Genomic DNA, 20,099 nt, shown 5'->3' with positions numbered 1-20,099 from the left:
AGGTCAGCTGCGACCTTGACATTTGACCCCAAAAGGGTCATCATCTAGCCAATCAATATGTGAAATATGAAGAGTTTGTGATAAATAATTTTTAAGATAATGAACCGAAACCATTCTGCGCTTAATGCACCTGTGACATTGACCTTTGACCTTGTGACCACAACATCAATAGGGGTCATCTACTAGTAATGACGAATCATTATGTGAAATATGAAGACTTCGTGAAAAATAATTAAGATAATCAGCGGAAACAATTCTGATATTTAAGGCGCCTGTGACCTTGACCTTTGACCAGTAACCCAAAATCAATGAGGGTCTTTACTAGTTATGACCAATCACTATATGAAATATGAAGACTTTGTGATGAATAGCTTTCAAGATAATCAGCAGAAACCATTCTAACATTTAAGGTCACTGTGACCTTGACCTTCGATATAATGACCACAAAATCAATAGGGGTCATCTACTAGTTATGGCAAATCAGTATGTGGTATATAAAGACATGGTTATTAATAGTTTTCAAGATAATCAGCGGAAACAATTCTAATATTTAAGCGCACTGTGACTTTGACCTTTGACTTAGTGACCCATAGTGGTGATCCCCTATCTGAACGTGAAATACAAAAAGACTTTGTTTCCAGATTTTTGTGATATATAGTTTTCAAGGTTATCAGCGGGAACACTGTAAGGTCTACGGGACAGTCCGACAGACAGACAGACAGACAGACCACCATTAGCAAAACAATATACCCCCTCTTCTTCGAAGGGGGGCATACAAATACTCATGATCAACATGGCGTACAATATGAATTTGATATGAACGCTTTTGACACAGAAACTGACAACGAGGCTAGTGGTATATAAAATGACTTTGAAATATATTATATTTTTGGGGGATAAAAGCGATGCTAGATTGCGTAAAATATGCATTGATACAGACTTCTGGACTCAGGAAATGAACATGAGAATAATAAAATTGGATCAAATAAGGAATTGATGATATTGGAATATACTGTGCAAAACTGATGTTTCAATGGTTATATGTTGTAAGGTGTGAAGTACAAAGGAATACCTTTAGTAATATATATGGAAAACAAATGAAGTTATGTGATTAATATCTCTTACTTTGTTTAGAATCAATATATTCCTTTTCTTTCTCGTCTTTACTTGCTGTCTTCAGTGCTTTTTGTAACGTTTCTCCTAATCCAGCCAGGTCTGCTCGTTCTTTATTTCCTTCTTCATGGATTTTCTCAACTTCTTTGTCCCGTTCTTCATGCAGTCTTTTAACAGAAGCATCAGCTTCATCTTTTACGTGTGACTGAACAGAAAGAATATCTTCTTGTTTTCTTTTTATCATATCTAGTTTAATTCTGTCATATTGCTCGTCTAATCCAGCCGTCATCTTGTCTTGAATTGCCTTTGCCACATCGTCTAGTACTTTTCTTATATCATCTTTGCCAATGACTAAAGTGTCATTTTCTAACTGTAATTATAAATACAATACAAATATACAATATAATTGTTTAAAAAAAGTAAATAAATAAAAATACAAAATAAAGAAATAAAAAAAATATAATGAACAAATAATTAAAAAATAAATAATAAAAAATGTGGTAGTGGTATTGGAAGTGGTAGTAGTAGTAGTATTAGTAGTAGTAAAAGTAGTAGTAAGTGGTAGTAGTAGGTGGTAGTATTAGTAGTAGTGGTAGTAGTGGTGGTAGTGGTGGTAGTAGTAGTGGTGGTGGTAGTAGTGGTGGTGGTGGTGGTAGTAGTGGTAGTAGTAGTAGTAGTAGTAGTTGTAGTAGTAGTGGTAGTGGTAGTGGTGGTGGTAGTGGTAGTGGTAGTAGTGGAAGTGGTAGTAGTGGAAGTGGTAGTAGTAGTAGTAGTGGTAATGGTAGTGGAAGTGGTAGTACTAGTAGTAGTAGTAGTAGTAGCAGTAGCAGTAGTAGTTTTGGTATATTATTAGTTGTAGTAGTAAGTAACAGTAGTAAGAAGCGGTAGTAATTGTAAAAGTAGTATTAATAAGTAGCAGTAGTAAGTAGCAATAGTGTGTAGCAGTTGTTATTGTAGTAGTGGTAAATTGTAGTAGTAGTAATAGTAGTAAGTAGCAGTAGTAAGATACAGTTGTAATTGTAGTAGTAGTAAGAAGAAGTTGAACAATAAGAAGTTTAAGAAAATTGAGAAGAATGAGTAGAAGTAGTAGTAGTGGTGGTGGCAGTAGAAGTGGGAGTGGTAATTGTGGTGGTAATGATGATGGTGGTAGTAGTTGTAGTGGTAGTGGTAATAGTAGCAGTAATAGTGGTAGTAGTATAATTAGTAAAAGTAGTGGTACTAGAATAAGTAGTGGTAGTGGTGGTGGTAGTAGAATAGTTGTAGTAGTAGTAGAAGTGATGGAAGTGGAGGTGGTGGTGGTAGTGGTAAAAGTTGTTGTAGTGGTAGTAGTAGTGGTGGTGGTGGTAGTGGTAGTAGTAGTAGTTGTTGTAGTAGTAGTGGTAGTAGTAATGGTAGTAGTACTGGTAGTAGTAGTGGTAGTAGTAGTAGTAGTGATAGTGGAAGTAGTAGTGGTAATGGTAGTAGTAGTAGTAGTAGTGGTAGTGGTAGTGGTGGTGGTGTTAGAAGTGATGGTATAAGTGGTGTTAGAAGTGGTGGTAGTGGGAGTGGTAGTGGTGGTGGTAGTGGTAGCGGTAGCAGAAGCAGTAGTAGTGGTAAGTAGCAGTAGTAATTGGCATTTGTAATTGTAGTAGTTAGAATTACTAGTAAGAAGTAATAGTAGAAGTAGAGGTTTACCTCTATCAGTTTCTTTTTAGCATTCTGCGCATGCGTGTCTGTAGCTAAATATACTTGATCAGAAAGTAGTTTCTGTAATAGTTTGAAGTATTTTTGAAGATCTGTTTCCTCTACTTCAAGTGTTGAAGAATGTCGCACTTGTCTTCCAATTTCTCTTGCCTGGTCAAAATTGAATAATTATTCTTATTTACTTTTACCTAAAACCTATAGGTTGAGTATAAAATATATACGTTTACTGAGAAACTGTTACTTTATACATGTAGTAAAACGATACTAACTAGGACTTGTATAAATAATGAATTACAAACACGATAAGAGCTGTGTTGAGCTTAAATGTCATAGCTAGAGGTGTGGTCTGCTAGGGGAGTGGTTTGATAGAGAAATGGTCTGCTAGTGGTGTGGTCTGCTTGTTACATTTACCACTGCCGTCTGCGATGACAAGATAAAAAGGTGATGACTACTGAAGATTCAGCACATAAATTTGGTTTTAAAAATCACTATTCAGACCTGTATATTTTCTTATCACGAAGCCATCTCAAATGTATCTTGACATTTGTTGGTAAAACTTCTGTTAGATTAAGTTTGAAATTTCTAAGAAAGTAAAACTTCCTAAAAAATACAGATATTGCGAGCAGAATAAATTCTTAACAAATTATTTTTACCGACAATCACCTATGTTACAATGTGCTTTATTTTCAGAAAGCATAACAACACTCTAAGTTTATTATACATACAATACAATACTTTAGTATTTTACTTTAGATCACTGAAATATATAACTGTCGTTTTTGGTAACTAAGGACCAAACGTAAGTCTTCCTAAATATTATCTAAATATTGTTTACCTCCTCAAACATATTCGTCTTATTATTGAGGTTCTCGTGTATTTTCCCCTGGAAGTCTTTGTAATTGAGAAAAATGCTGATTATACCATTGAAATCTGTTTCTGCTGCAGATGCTTTATCTTTATACCCATCTGGAGGCATGAAGCATTTCGCCATTTCCCAGAAATTACTGCACCACTTGGTAGCATTTGTGTTTTTGAACGACGGACCGTTGTACCTATGTGCACTCTGTATTTTAGTTTTTAGGTAATGACATATGCTGTTAGGGCAGCCCGATGAATTGTACCTTGTTGCAACATTTCGATGATACGTACATTTCCTATGTCTTACTTTACATAGGTTGTCAGTAGGGCAATTAACAAGATTTTCCGTGCAGCACATTGAACAACAAGTCCCACTAAATAGTCCATTGTTGAAGCAAATATCATCTAAGCATTTTAATTGAAATTGATGAATTTCATTACAAACAAAAGGCTCAAGTCCTTCTTTAGTAAACAACACTGCTAACTGAGCTTTAACCCAGTTATTGTATTTCTTTTCTAAAAGCTTAGGGCTATAAGAAGCCATTATTTGCAAACTTTGTGTCTTTCCAATTTAAAGACTTATATACACTGGCGTTTCTTGTAAACTAAGCTCCAGATAAACCTGAAGAGAAAAAAAGATTATGTAAAATGTACGGAAGCGTCCTGGTGCCAATTCATAATGTTCTATAAAAAAATAAACTCCTACGTAGGAGATTAAAAAGCCTAATAAGAGTTTGTAGCTCCTACGTAGGAGTTTAAAAGTCCTACGTAGGAGATAAAAAAGCCTAATTAGGAGTTTATAACTCCTACGTAGGACTTTTAAACTTCTAAATAGGACTTTTTAACTCCTACGTAGGACTTTTTAACTCCTACGTAGGACTTTATAACTCCTACGTAGGAGATAAAAAAAGCCTAATTAGGAGTTTATAAGTCCTACGAAGGACTTATAAACTCCTACGTAGGACTTTTAAACTCCTACGTAGGACTTTATAACTCCTACGTAGGAGATAAAAAAGCCTAATTAGGAGTTTATAAGTCCTACGTAGGACTTTTAAACTCCTACATAAGTCCTACGTAGGACTTCATAACTCCTACGTAGGACTTTAAAACTCCTACGTAGGAGATAAAAAAAAGCCTAATTAGGAGTTTATAACTCCTATGTAGGACTTTTAAACTCCTACGTAGGACTTTTTAACTCCTACATAGGACTTTTAAACTCCTACGTAGGACTTTTTAACTCCTACGTAGGACTTTATGACTTTATAAGAAATGCATACAGAATGCTTTGCAAATCTCAACATTCCGGACCGGTATATCGGCGAAGGAACAAGACACTTACCCCCCCCCCCCCCTCAAATCTTAAATATAGACGACATTTCACCTTTGGTTCATACAGAATTTATTTAACTTTGATTGTGTAGGAAGCTATAAGCTTATAGACACACTTTCGAATCCGTTCCTGGAACCAACCAGTACGTACTTAGCAATGAGTGTAAAGTTTCTTGCTCAAGGAAACAACGGCTTGCACCTAACGGGATTTGAACCCATGCGGCTAGCGATCAATAGGCTACTAGTCACACGGCCATGCCGCAACACTTCACCTTTTAATAAAGTGTCTAAGGTTTCTAGAGTGTACAGTGTCTTAGGGTGAGGTGTCTGTAAGCATTGGCGATGTATCCCGAAAAATTGCTTGACAGCTATTCGAAAAAAACTTACTCGACATCAAGCATATATATCAAAATTTTAAAAGGCTTTCATGATTACGATTTCAATACAAACTAGCTGAACAAAACGAGCAATTTATCCATTTTCGGCCGTTTCAAATGATTAAATCCTTATCGGGGGCAGGGGGGGGGGGTAGTGAAGTGACTTGTTCCTGCTCCGTAAAGTTTAAGAAGATAACGGTTTGCGGAGCATTATGCATGCATATGTTTAATAATGAATTACACTGTATATCCTACTTTGAACAAAGTTTAACCCATACATTTTGTGTACATGTGTATAATAAATATAACTAAACGTACATAATACAGAATCATCGTTTAATATATGCAGAGAATGACAAAATCCGCGCAGTCTGATCAGGATCTATGCAATTCGCTATCAGTTTCTCTACTTGTAATAGGGTTTGTAAGCGAACAGCATGGATCCTGATCAGACTGCGCAAATGCACTGTGTTGGTTTTGTCATGGCGCGGCTTATATTTATTTTCCTACATAATATGCTATCTTAAGTTATACTCTAGCATACATGTCCGTCGAACTCTGTGCTTTCAGTTCTTTGATATGTATTCTACGTAGGAGTTATAAAGTCCTACATAGGAGTTTAAAAGTCCCACGTAGGAGTTACAAAGTCCTACGTAGGAGTTATAAAGTCCTAATTAGGCTTTTTTATCTCCTACTTAGGTCTTATTAAGTCCTACGTAGGAGTTACAATCTCCTAATTAGGCTTTTTATAGGAGTTATAAAGTCCTACGTAGGACTTATAAAGTCCTACGTAGGAGTTATAAAGTCCTACGTAGGAGTTTAAAAGTCCAACGTAGGAGTTATAAACTCCTAATTAGGCTTTTTTATCTCCTACGTAGGAGTTATAAAGTCCTCCGTAGGAGTTACAAAGTCCTACGTAGGACTTATAAAGTCCTACGTAGGTGTTATGAAGTCCTACGTAGGAGTTACAAACTCCTAATTAGGCTTTTTTATCTCCTACGTAGGAGTTTATTTTTTTTATAGAACATTATGAATTGGCACTAGGACGCTTCCGTAAAAATGCCATAGTACAATCTTTCACTATTATATAAAGGTGGAATGCAATACAATTTAATTTAGATATGTATTTAAGTTTTTATATACATCATATACTAATGTGTAAATAATTCTTTTTTTATTCCTTTCCAGATAACAGTGCTTGTTTCTATTTTCATTATTTTTTTAATTTAAAAAAGAAATAAAAATGCAGCAATTAAATGCCTGAAAATATAAATAGTTTCAATATAGGCAGATATATATAACTCTGAATTTTCAATTTATAATAACAGAAGATATACTAAAATGCACATAACTTGATATACTTAATCTTATTTCCCTGTTTTCTGTAGCTTCAAAAGTGTGTTAAACGATAACATTATTTACTAGTTTTTTAGTATTATTACATTTTATATTAGTTTAACGAGTACTGCGTTATCTAACACTGAACTTATCTCATTTGATCAAAGTAGGACTATCAAATATGTTAAACTGGTATAGGTTATATGCTACACCTCGAATTCGGTATTCCTTTCATTATCGGTTTACATCAATATTGACAAATTGGGGTGTCGATAATTCTTATCTAAAATTGTACTATTTATAGTCTAAATCTTTAACTACTTTATCAATCACTAATTATTATGCGTTTAGCATAATAGCGAAGTGGTGAGAATTCGCTCTTGAGTGCTTGAGTGTACAGCCCCTGGTTCGAGTTCGGGTAAAGGCACTTTCTTTAATTTCTTTTTTATTGTAGTTTTTGCTTGTTTTTTTTTTTTCTTGTTTTTTTTTTTTAACGAACTGAATTTTTAATCCCCTAGAATCAAAGTCAGACAATGATATTTTAGAGCATTTAGTTATACACACATTGGCATTCAACAGGTTAAGTATAAGACAAGGTAGCACAGTCGTGATTAGGGTGAAAATGAACAACGGAAAAAAACATGTAATAAAAAAATGTACATAACTGTAGATTTGAACTCGAACTCGCGAAAAACATGTTTCATTATAACCCGAGATCGTCATTATGTGAACTCTCTAACCACTACGCTACGTTATCGAGAATGGAAAACCTTAAATTTAAGATACACGGGGGTTGCAGGAATAGGTTTACGAAAACACACTAACAGTTGAAAGAATGTTATATGGCCTGTTTGTGTAGTAGTTATGGTGTAGTTTTGCATGCGGAAGGTCGTACGTTCAAATCCCAAAAGGGGTAATACTTTAATTTAGCCATTTTATATATTTTTTTTTATTATTTTTATTTTTTTAACTTTAAAATTTCATTTTTTTACATAATTATTTTGTCCATGTACGAGAATGCTATACCATATATAGTAAGTTACAATTTGATAACAATGTATTCGCCCTCTCTGGCACTCTCAGTCACTCCGGTGCAAAGCGAGTACCTCAATAGGTGCTTACCACGGAGAAAAGAATGGCGAGATTTGAACCAAGAGGTTTAATAAAAGCTAAATTTTGGGAAATAAAGGGATGAAACATATATATTAGGAGGAATAAATTCATACATTGTAATCTCCCTTTGTACTATAAATACTTGTTTAAGAATTATGAGTGAGTGTGACCTTGACCTTGACTCAAGGTAGTCCAAAGGTGCGCTCTGCACATCTTCAAGTAATATAAATATTTCTGCAAAATAGATATAATTTCCTACAATAGGTTTAAAAGAAACAGAGTTGACACCAAAGTTTGATATTAATACAAAAAGACTAAGTGTGACATTAACAGTGAAACCTGCGCTCTGCAAATTGTGTCATTATGGTTACCATCCATGTCAAGTAGTTTCAATTTCCTTCCACCAGTTCAAAAGATACAGACCGGACGGAAAGACTCTTTATATGTCTAAATAAATCAATTAATCTCCGAGGTTGAGCCAATTTTGATATTAGGGAGCTGCACACCGTCTCAATATAAGTTTTTTTCTGCTAAAAAGTTTTAATTTCTATCTACCGGTTTAAAGATACAGAAAGAACACAACATTTTGATATCGATAGAAAATGACTACGCGTGAACTTGACTTTGACCCGAGAAAGGTCAAACCTGCACTATGCACATTGTCTCATTATGGTTAACATTTTTGCCAAGTAGTTACTGGTTCAAAAGATCCAGATCCGACCCAAAAACCTGCTAACAGACGGACTGAAGGTAAATAACTTTGCGATATAAATATCCCATTTGAAGAAGTTCGATACCTACAACTTGTGTGCTAAATCTGAGATCATTTGCATTATTCCAGACTATTCTTATTGTGACTTAGAACTCCGAGAGAAAGATGTGTCGCCTTTTCAAAAATATAGGTGTCAAGGAGGCATTTTCTTTTTAAATATAGGTTAAAAAATCATGAAATACTGAAACAAGTTCTTGTGCACTGCACTTATCTCATTGAGATCCATCATCTGATGAACATTCAAGTCAATAGCTTTTAAAGTGTAGGATAATTGACCCAGACAAAAGTAAAGTATGAAAATTAACAAAGCACAGAGTACCGTTTTTTCAGCATTGCACTTTTCAATGAGATATATCATCCATTGAGATCTGTCATCCGGACAAGCCTAAGGGGACGCCGCATATGATTTCAATTTCTTTCTTTTAATATTTCTTAAATATCTTTAAATTTGCGTATCTTTCTGTCTTGGAGGCCCGAGTTGATCTTTGTAAGAAATTAAAATTTTCTATATTTTGGCGTTTAAACCTTTAGTGGAATTCCTTTAAATCTAGGTAAATTAACCTCATAACTTAAATCAGTTGAACTATGCAAATATCAGAAACATTAGAAAATGTAGATAAAAATGTTCTGCAAAAATTGTCCGTGTGGGAGGTATTCAGCAGGTGCGCGATGACGTAGCACCCTACCATTGTATATTACGTTATCGATTTGAGTCGCCCGCATATGGGGATAAAGTACTTGAGGTTAAATATATCTCCTTATCGGTTGTCAACCAAAATGAATTCTAAAAGTCCTCGATACTTGCAACAAATTAATTTTCTATGAATATTGTCCTTTCGCAAATCCAGGTCAAAATGTTTAAAAAAAAAAAAAAAAATTCACCAATAATAATATGATTCTTGCATATGTATTGTTATAAGTTTCTAAAGAACTTACCTCTTTCGGTTTCATTTCGAATTAATTCATGTTCAATTTGAAATCCAACACATTTTGAAATTTAGCTCTATATGGGATAATCTTTGTCTAACTAAATACATCAGGTAGTTTCATGTATTCCAGCCTTATTAGTATTTCATATAAATACACGTAAAGTTTAACACACAGAGAAAAATGTTTCTCAAGATAATGTTTTTAACACAGATAACACTACCGGGTTGTTGTAAATCAGATCCAAATGAATCTTCTCGGTCCTTTCCGTCAAACTTCAGATAAGGTTATCATTAGTAAAGACCACATGTTTCGGTTGGTTTGTACTTAATAAATACAATGTGGCCATACCACGTTGATTTTTCGGGTACGGAACACGCCGATATTTCACGCGATTCAGGTATGTTTTTTATTCATAACTTATTTATTACTCAACCGATTTTGATCAGATAAGGCGCAGTGTATCCGTTATTATATCAGCTTTCCACGGTATATCAAAATTCTGAAAACCCCTGAATGGTTTTTGAGAACATTCGAGTACAGTTTTCTTCTCATAGCCGGGGCCGGGGGGAACGGTATACACTCATAACAAGCGATTTCTAGCAAGTCATATGTTTTTTGTCACTATTTCATAGAAAAATACACGTTAAATCAGATATGTTTACTATGTCCAATGTATCGAGTGAATGCAGTGATGCTTTAGCATATTTTCATAAAGTTATGTTGAAATGGTACGGAACACACTGTTATTTAAAAAGATACGGTACACACACAATTTCTGTCTTTGAAATAATTCTAAAATAAAATATATGAAAATTTAATTTGAATTATAATATGAGTAATTTTTTTTCATAGTTATACATTTTATTAGCTCACCTGTCACAAAGTGACAGGATGAGCTTTTGTGATCGCTTTTCGTCCGGCGTCTGTCCGTCGTCCGTCCGTCCGTCCGTAAACTTTTGCTTTAAATGACATCTCCTCATAAACCACTGAGCCAATTTCATCCAAACTTCACAGGAATGTTCCTTTGGTGGTCACCTTTGAAAATTGTTCAAAGAATTTAATTCCATGCAGAACTCTGGTTGCCATGGCAACCAAAAGAAAAAACTTTAAATATCTTTTTTAAAAAACCATAAGAGCTAGAGCTTAGATATTTGGCATGAAACATCTTCTAGTGAGTGTCTACCAAGTTTGTTCAAATAAAAGCCCTGGGGTCAAAATTGGCCCCGCCCCTGGGGGTCATTGATTTTCCCTATATGCATATAGTAAAAACTTAAAAAATCTTCTTTTAAAGAACCGTAAGAGCTAGAGCTTAGATATTTGGCATGAAACATCTTCTAGTGAATGTCTACCAAGTTTGTTCAAATAAAAGCCCTGGGGTCAAAATTGGCCCCGCCCCTGGGGGTCATTGATTTTCCCTATATGCATATACATGTAGTAAAAACTTAAAAAATCTTCTTTTAAAGAACCGTAAGAGCTAGAGCTTAGATATTTGGCATGAAACATCTTCTAGTGAGTGTCTACCAAGTTTGTTCAAATAAAAGCCCCGGGGTCAAAATTGGCCCCGACCCAGGGGGTCATTGATTTTCCCTATATACATATAGTAAAAACTTAAAAAATCTTCTTTTAAAGAACCGTAAGAGCTAGAGCTTAGATATTTGGCATGAAACATCTTCTACTGAGTGTCTACCAAGTTTGTTCAAATAAAAGCCCCGGGGTCAAAATTGGCCCCGACCCAGGGGGTCATTGATTTTCCCTATATACATATAGTAAAAACTTAAAAAATCTTCTTTTAAAGAACCCAAAGAGCTAGAGCTAAGATATTAAGCATGAAACATCTTCTAGTGAGTGTCTACCAAGTTTGTTCAAATTAAAGCCCTGGGGTCAAAATTGGCCCCGCCCCGGGGGTCATTGATTTTCCCTATATGCATATAGTAAAAACTTAAAAAATCTTCTTTTAAAGAACCATAAGAGCTAGAGCTTAGATATTTGGCATGAAACATCTTCTAGTGAATGTCTACCAAGTTTGTTCAAATAAAAGCCCTGGGGTCAAAATTGACCCCGCCCCAGGGGGTCATAGATTTTCCCTATATGCATATAGTAAAAACTTAAAAAAATTTCTTTTAAAGAACCCAAAGAGCTAGAGCTAAGATATTAAGCATGAAACATCTTCTAGTGAGTGTCTACCAAGTTTGTTCAAATTAAAGCCCTGGGGTCAAAATTGGCCCCGCCCCGGGGGTCATTGATTTTCCCTATATGCATATAGTAAAAACTTAAAAAACTTCTTTTAAAGAACCATAAGAGCTAGAGCTTAGATATTTGGCATGAAACATCTTCTAGTGAATGTCTACCAAGTTTGTTCAAATAAAAGCCCTGGGGTCAAAATTGACCCTGCTCCAGGGGGTCATAGATTTTCCCTATATGCATATAGTAAAAACTTAAAAAATCTTCTTTTAAAGAACCGTAAGAGCTAGAGCTAAGATATTTAGCATGAAACATCTTCTAATGAATGTCTACCAAGTTTGTTCAAATAAAAGCTCTTGGGTCAAAATTGGCCCCGCCCCAGGGGGTCATTGATTTTCCCTATATGCATATAGTAAAAACTTAAAAAAATTTCTTTTAAAGAACTCAAAGAGCTAGAGCTAAGATATTTAGCATGAAACATGTTCTAATGGGTGTCTACCAAGTATGTTCAAATAAAAGCCCTGGGGTCAAAACTGGCCCCGCCCGGGGGGGGGGGTCATTGATTTTTCTTATATGTGTATAGCAAAAACTTAAAAACTTCTTTGGAAAAACCCAAATAGCTAGAGTTTGGATATTAAGCATGAAACATCTTTAAGTAAATATCTACAAAGTTTGTTAAAATAAACGCCCGGGGGTCAAAACTGGCCAGGCCCCAGGGGTGACATTGTCTTTAACTATATGTGTATAGTAAAAACTTTAAAAATCTTCTTTTAAAAATGCCAATGAGCTAGAACTTAGATGTTTAGCATGAAACATCTTCTTATGGGTGTCTACCAAGTCTGTTCAAATAAACAAATAAAAGCCCTTGGGTAAAAATTGGCCCGGGGGTGGGGGCCTATATACAGGTGAGCGACCTCAGGGCCATCATGGCCCTCTTGTTAATTTAAACAAGAACCCTGGGTCCTGTTTTGCAATGTATCATTATCCTTACTTCAAATGTTAATATGTATTTGTGCATTATATTTCAGGAGATCACGCTAACATTTACAACCTCCGTGTAATTGTCCGTCTAGTACTTAAAATCACCTAGGGTATGTTAAACACTTCGATCTTCAAAAAATCATGTAGTTGCGTTAAAAATGATTGTTCTATAGAAAAAAATGTTGTTATAATTCTGTGTTTATTGTTGTTGTTGTTGTTTTTTTTATTTCTTTTAATTTTAGTGAAGTGTAAGATATGTCTTTTTGCTTCCTCCTGAAAAAATAAAACAAAGTCATGACATAAATCGCTGAAAAATATCATTACTTGATAACATTATATATATTTATATTTTGTTAATAATAAGTAAGTCACTAGGTACAGTTTTGCAGTATCATGGTCATGTTTAATTAAATCAAAACACAGAAGGCACTGAATTTGTTTGGGTCTCAGAATGTCAGAAAGGTGAAGGTAATGAGATTATAAACAAATTTGTTTTTGTGTAGTGCCACCAATGCTGTTTCCAGTGTTATAATTGTAGTAAATTGGCTATAAGGCTTATTGCAACACTGATATTCAATTCAATGTTTATCTGGCTTAAAAAATAAATAAATAAATATAAACATGAGTTGCCTTAAATGGGATTTGAGCTCAGAACATCTCTCTTTCTAAACGAGCTTGTAATTATCCCCCTCGACCACGGGGAAGTTATACGATAACAGCGTGAAGAAAACCATATCATTCTAAATAAGGGTTTGTAACCCTTATTCATTTCGTTTAACATTGATGTAAATTACCATGGAGCTTAATATTGCATGTATATCTGTAAAGAATGACACAATATTTGAAACCTTTGACCAATCGGGAAGTATTTTTTCTTCCCCTGAGAAGGCTTGAAAATTAATGCGCCTGTCATTTGACTATCTTAACGCAGTGATCTCCTCTTATTTTTTCGGCGTAAGAGTACTTATAAAGGTAAGTAACCGCTTCGAGGAGTACTACTTTCTGATGTTGCAAATAAGCATATCAGAGTCTGAAATTTCGCTACAATTATTTGTTTGGTCTGACGACCCAAACATATAAAATTGTAGTTGCCATGGCCTAATTTTTTTATGTTTAAAGACATGAAGCTTAAAAAATAACTTTTAATTCTGGTAATATAGGTCATTTTGGTTTGGTTTTCTTCTCATAGCCGGGTCCGGTACACACACAATTTCTGTCTTTGAAATAATTCTAAAATAATATATATGAAAATTTAATTTAAATTATAATATGAGTGATTTTTTTCATAGTTATACATTTTATTAATTTAAACAAGAACCCTGGGACCTGTTTGCAATGTATCATTATCCTTACTTCAAATGTTAATATGTATTTGTGCATTATATTTCAGGAGATCACGCTAACATTTACAACCTCTGTGTAATTGTCCTACTAGTACTTAAAATCACCTAGGGTATGTTAAACACTTCGATCTTCAAAGAATCATGAAGTTGCGTTTAAAATGATTGTTCTATAGAAAAAAATGTTGTTATCATGCTGTGTTTATTGTTGTTTATTGTTGTTGTTGTTGTTGTTTTTATTTCTTTTAATTTTAGTGAAGTGTAAGATATGTTTTTTTGCTTCCTCCTGAAAAAATAAAAAAAAGTCATGACATAAATCGCTGAAAAATATCATTACTTGATAACATTATATATATTTATATTTTGTTAATAATAAGTAAATCACTAGGTACAGTTTTGCAGTATCATGGTCATGTTTAATTAAATCAAAGCACAAAAGGCGCTGAATTTGTTTGGGTCTCAGAATGTCGGAAAGGTGGTGGTTGCGAAATTATAAACCAATTTGTTTTGTGTAGTGCCAGCAATGCTGTTTCCAGTGTTATAATTGTAGTAAATTGGCTATAAGGCTTATTGCAACACTGATATTCAATTAAATGTTTATTTGGCTTAAAAAATAAATATTAAATAAATATAAACATGAGTTGCCTTAAATGGGATTTGAGCTCAGAACATCTCTCTTTCTAAACGAGCGTGTAATTATCCCCCTCGACCACGGGGAAGTTATACGATAACAGCGTGAAGAAAACCATATCATTCTAAATTAGGGTTTGTAACCCTTATTTATTTCGTTTAACACTGATGTAAATAACCATGGAGCTTAATATTGCATGTATATGTGTAAAGAATGACACAATATTTAAAACCTTTGACCAATCGGGAAGTTTTTTTCTTCCCCTGAGAAGGCTTGAAAATTAATGCGCCTGTCATTTGACTATCTTAACGCAGTGATCTCCCCTTATTTTTTCGGCATTAGAGTACTTATAAAGGTAAGTAACCGCTTCGAGGAGTACTACTTTCTGATGTTGCAAATAAGCATGATATCAGAGTCTGAAATTTCGCTACAATTATTTGTTTGTTCTGACGACCCAAACATATAAAATTGTAGTTGCCATGGCTTAATATTTTTTATGTTTAAAGACATGAAGCTTTAAGAATAACTTTTAATTCTGGTAATATAGGTCATTTTGGTTTGGTTTTCTTCTCATAGCCGGGTCCGGGGGAACGGTATACACTCATAACAAGCGATTTCTAGCAAGTCATATGTTTTTTGTCACTATTTCATAGAAAAATACATGTTAAATCAGATATGTTTACAATGTCCAATGTTTCGAGTGAATGTAGTGATGTTTTAGCATATTTTCATAAAGTTATGTTGAAATGGTACGAAACACACTGTTATTTAAAAAGATACGGTACACACACAATTTCTGTCTTTGAAATAATTCTAAAATAAAATATATGAAAGTTAATTTAAATTATAATATGAGTGATTTTTTTTGTCATAGTTATACATTTTATTAATTTAAACAAGAACCCTGGGACCTGTTTGCAATGTATCATTATGCTTACTTCAAATGTTAATATGTATTTGTGCATTATATTTCAGGAGATCACGCTAACATTTACAACCTCCGTGTAATTGTCCTACTAGTACTTAAAATCACCTAGGGTATGTTAAACACTTCGATCTTCAAAGAATCATGTAGTTGCGTTTAAAATGATTGTTCTATAGAAAGAAATGTTGTTATAATGCTGTGTTTATTGTTGATTATTGTTGTTGTTGTTGTTGTTGTTTTTATTTCTTTTAGTTTTAGTGAAGTGTAAGATATGTCTTTTTGCTTCCTCCTGAAAAAATAAAACAAAGTCATGACATAAATCGTTGAAAAATATCATTACTTGATAACATTATATATTGTTATGAAATTTGAAACTAGTCCTTTACTAGAAGTATTCTTTTAGGATTGTATATCTGGACAACATTTCTAAGCTGGTTAAAATGTTTATGTTAACTTTTACGAATTTTTGTTGTAAAATAATCGAGTCATTAACAGTCCAGGACATTGGCACAGCTCAATTATTTTTAGATTATGAACATACCTCATTCCAAATTTGGAAAGGTCGCGCAGACAAAGGTCGCGCGACACTTAAGGTCGCGCAATAGGAAAGGTCGCGCAGAATCAGCTTTCCCAGGCATGCTAGTTCCAAATATGGAGAGGTCGCGCAATAAGAGGTCGCGCAGACTAAAAGTACAAGGTTTAAGTTATTTTTAGCCCTTCAGCATCTCAATTGTTGTTAACAAAGCATAATTTGGTCATATCAGATTTTATGAATGGGATTCCTTACTGCTTTATCTATGTACAGGTTACTTGGTTCAAATGTTGAGCTGTATGTTGTAAAGCTGGAGAGATTATATTTCTGTTGTTTAATGAATTATCAGTCAGTATTATAAGTTTATAGAAATGTCAATCAGTAGTAAGTGTATTGGTCTTATAAGCCATATATAGTACATATATCTTTATTAATACAAGTGTATTTTGCACTATTACATGTATTAAGTTGCATTTTTGGACAGATAATAATTATTCTATTGAGTGTTAACATGTAAATTTATATAACTATTATGTATTTTTGTACTTATGTTTGTATTGTACAACAGTCTGTATACCTGAACCAGTTTTCAGACCAATTTGAACATTGTTAAGGCATTGTCAGCACTTTAAATAGGTGGCGCAACATTCAGGTCGCGCAATGAATTGTGTGCCAAACTGGTTAGCGCAAGTGGGTCGCCCGACAATCTACTTTTGCACACCACCCTAGCTGCGCAAACAGAAGGGTATATAAGCTGGGAACTTTTCTAGCTGGGTTGGTTTTTGAGGGAGTGAGTTGGGGTTTTTGAGTTGGAGTTGGTTGAGTTGAGTTGGTTAGTTTTTGAGTTAGTAATTGAAGAAATGTATTTGTTGAAGTTGTTAAGAATTTTACTTTGGTTTTGACTGTTGATAGAAAATAAAATGCTGCATTATTCTGATTAACTGCAATAAATATAATCCTGCTTTCACATGGACTTGACTTGTTCATTATACCAGCATAGGGAAATGGTTGACTTTTAAGCGAAAAGAGTGAAAAACATAACTTTTCACAAAAGAGAAGTTTTCGTAACAATATATTTATATTTTGTTAATAATAAGTAAGTCACTAGGTACAGTTTTGCAGTATCATGGTCATGTTTAATTAAATCAAAACACAGAAGGCACTGAATTTGTTTGGGTCTCAGAATGTCAGAAAGGTGAAGGTTATGATATTATAAACAAATTTGTGTTTGTGTAGTGCCACCAATGCTGTTTCCAGTGTTATAATTGTAGTAAATTGGCTATAAGGCTTATTGCAACACTGATATTCAATTCAATGTTTCAATGTTCAATGGCTTAAAAAATAAATATTAAATAAATATAAACATGAGTTGCCTTAAATGGGATTTGAGCTCAGGACATATCTCTTTCTAAACGAGCGTGTAATTATCCCCCTCGACCACGAGGAAGTTATACGATAACAGCGTGAAGAAAACCATATCATTCTAAATTAGGGTTTGTAACCCTTATTTATTTCGTTTAACACTGATGTAAATAACCATGGAGCTTAATATTGCATGTATATCTGTAAAGAATGACACAATATTTGAAACCTTTGACCAATCGGGAAGTTTTTTTTTCTTCCCCTGAGAAGGCTTGAAAATTAATGCGCCTGTCATTTGACTATCTTAACGCAGTGATCTCCCCTTATTTTTTCGGCGTTAGAGTACTTATAAAGGTAAGTAACCGCTTCGAGGAGTACTACTTTCTGATGTTGCAAATAAGCATATCAGAGTCTGAAATTTCGCTACAATTATTTGTTTGTTCTGACGACCCAAACATACTGTATAAAATTGTAGTTGCCATGGCTTAATTTTTTTATGTTTAAAGACATGAAGCTTTAAGAATAACTTTTAATTCTGGTAATATATGTCATTTTTGGTTTGGTTTTCTTCTCATAGCCGGGTCCGGGGGAACGGTATACACTCATAACAAGCGATTTCTAGCAAGTCATATGTTTTTTGTCACTATTTCATAGAAAAATACATGTTAAATCAGATATGTTTACTATGTCCAATGTATCGAGTGAATGTAGTGATGTTTTAGCATATTTTCATAAAGTTATGTTGAAATGGTACGGAACACACTGTTATTTAAAAAGATACGGTACACACACAATTTCTGTCTTTGAAATAATTCTAAAATAAAATATATGAAAATCTAATTTAAATTATAATATGAGTGATCTTTTTTTCATAGTTATACATTTTATTAATTTAAACAAGAACCCTGGGACCTGTTTGCAATGTATCATTATCCTTACTTCAAATGTTAATATGTATTTGTGCATTATATTTCAGGAGATCACGCTAACATTTACAACCTCTGTGTAATTGTCCTACTAGTACTTAAAATCACTTAGGGTATGTTAAACACTTCGATCTTCAAATAATCATGTAGTTGCGTTTAAAATGATTGTTCTATAGAAAAAAATGTTGTTATAATGCTGTGTTTATTGTTGTTTATTGTTGTTGTTGTTGTTGTTTTTTTGTTTTTTTTATTTCTTTTAGTTTTAGTGAAGTGTAAGATATGTCTTTTTGCTTCCTCCTGAAAAAATAAAACAAAGTCATGACATAAATCGCTGAAAAATATCATAACTTGATAACATTCTATATATTTATATTTTGTTAATAATAAGTAAGTCACTAGGTACAGTTTTGCAGTATCATGGTCATGTTTAATGAAATCAAAACACAGAAGGCACTGAATTTGTTTGGGTCTCAGAATGTCAGAAAGGTGAAGGTTATGAGATTATAAACCAATTTGTTTTTGTGTAGTGCCACCAATGCTGTTTCCAGTGTTATAATTGTAGAAAATTAGCTATAAGGCTTATTGCAACACTGATATTCAATTCAATGTTTATTTGGCTTAACAAAATAAATAAATACATAAATAAATAAATATAAACATGAGTTGCCTTAAATGGGATTTGAGCTCAGGACATCTCTCTTTCTAAACGAGCGTGTAATTATCCCCTCGACCAGGGGAAGTTATACGATAACAGCGTGAAGAAAACCATATCATTCTAAATTAGGGTTTGTAACCCTTATTTATTTCGTTTAACACTGATGTAAATAACCATGGAGCTTAATATTGCATGTATATCTGTAAAGAATGACACAATATTTGAAACCTTTGACCAATCGGGAAGTTTTTTTTCTTCCCCTGAGAAAGCTTGAAAATTAATGCGCCTGTCATTTGACTATCTTAACGCAGTGATCTCCCCTTATTTTTTCGGCGTTAGAGTACTTATAAAGGTAAGTAACCGCTTCGAGGAGTTCGGACTACTTTCTGATGTTGCAAATAAGCATATCAGAGTCTGAAATTTCGCTACAATTATTTGTTTGGTCTGACGACCCAAACATATAAAATTGTAGTTGCCATGGCTTAATATTTTGATGTATAAAGACATGAAGCTTTAAGAATAACTTTTAATTCTGGTAATATAGGTCTTTTTTGGTTTGGTTTCACGGCTCACTAAAACTGACATGATCATGTGGCGACTTTCCAGTTTTACAAGTGCCCCTTTAGGTATATATAAAGGTACGAACGGGCACCTGAGTAGAACGACCGACGTTCTTTACGGTAGTTAAAACTTTCTCACATAAAAAATCGAAACATCGAAGTCATATATGGCCTCGTACCTACTTTATGTAGTATATAAAACAGAACGCAGCCTCCATAGCATTTAATTGACAAAATGGGTATTATTAAAATATCAAAAGTGTACTTGGAGTGCACTATCCTCGTAAGACGTTGTTTAATCATTTTATTTTTAACACAAACACGCAAGCACACATATCCATGAAATCATGTTTTTAAAGCATCTTTAAATGAAAGTCCAAGATAGGCATAATTTCACCAAAATTTCTTACATGCATATGTAACAAGGTTACCTTGTGTAAACTACGTTACGTTATATAACAGGCCTTGTTCCCATATGGGTTCTTCAAATTAT

General features: G+C 33.8%; 1 protein-coding gene across 1 annotated transcript; it reads right to left on the bottom strand.

The window, feature by feature from the left end:
- Window positions 1–1,111: 1,111 nt before the first annotated feature.
- On the bottom strand, window positions 1,112–4,272 carry LOC132734839 (uncharacterized). The gene is made up of 3 exons (XM_060721698.1): window positions 3,632–4,272; window positions 2,788–2,946; window positions 1,112–1,483 (listed from the first exon to the last, which is right to left on the bottom strand). Exons 1-3 carry the CDS (start codon window positions 4,196–4,198, stop codon window positions 1,112–1,114), a joined length of 1,098 nt encoding a protein of 365 aa, XP_060577681.1. The 5' UTR covers window positions 4,199–4,272.
- Between the last annotated feature and the right edge of the window lie 15,827 nt (window positions 4,273–20,099).

Source organism: Ruditapes philippinarum, unplaced genomic scaffold (genome assembly GCF_026571515.1).
Source record: "Ruditapes philippinarum isolate M1 unplaced genomic scaffold, ASM2657151v2 ctg2261_1_1_1_1, whole genome shotgun sequence".
Lineage (NCBI taxonomy): Eukaryota > Metazoa > Mollusca > Bivalvia > Venerida > Veneridae > Ruditapes > Ruditapes philippinarum.
The sequence above is the reverse complement of the archived record's forward strand: the minus strand, read 5'-3'. Positions and strand labels throughout refer to the sequence as shown.

Excerpts from the sequence above, each read along its gene's own strand:
- LOC132734839 (XM_060721698.1), bottom strand. The coding sequence starts at position 4,198 with ATGGCTTCTTATAGCCCTAAGCTTTTAGAAAAGAAATACAATAACTGG. Across the intron at positions 2,947-3,631 it reads AGACGAATATGTTTGAGGAG|GCAAGAGAAATTGGAAGACA; the intron begins GTAAACAATATT and ends AATTTTGACCAG. Across the intron at positions 1,484-2,787 it reads CTAAAAAGAAACTGATAGAG|TTAGAAAATGACACTTTAGT; the intron begins GTAAACCTCTAC and ends TTATAATTACAG.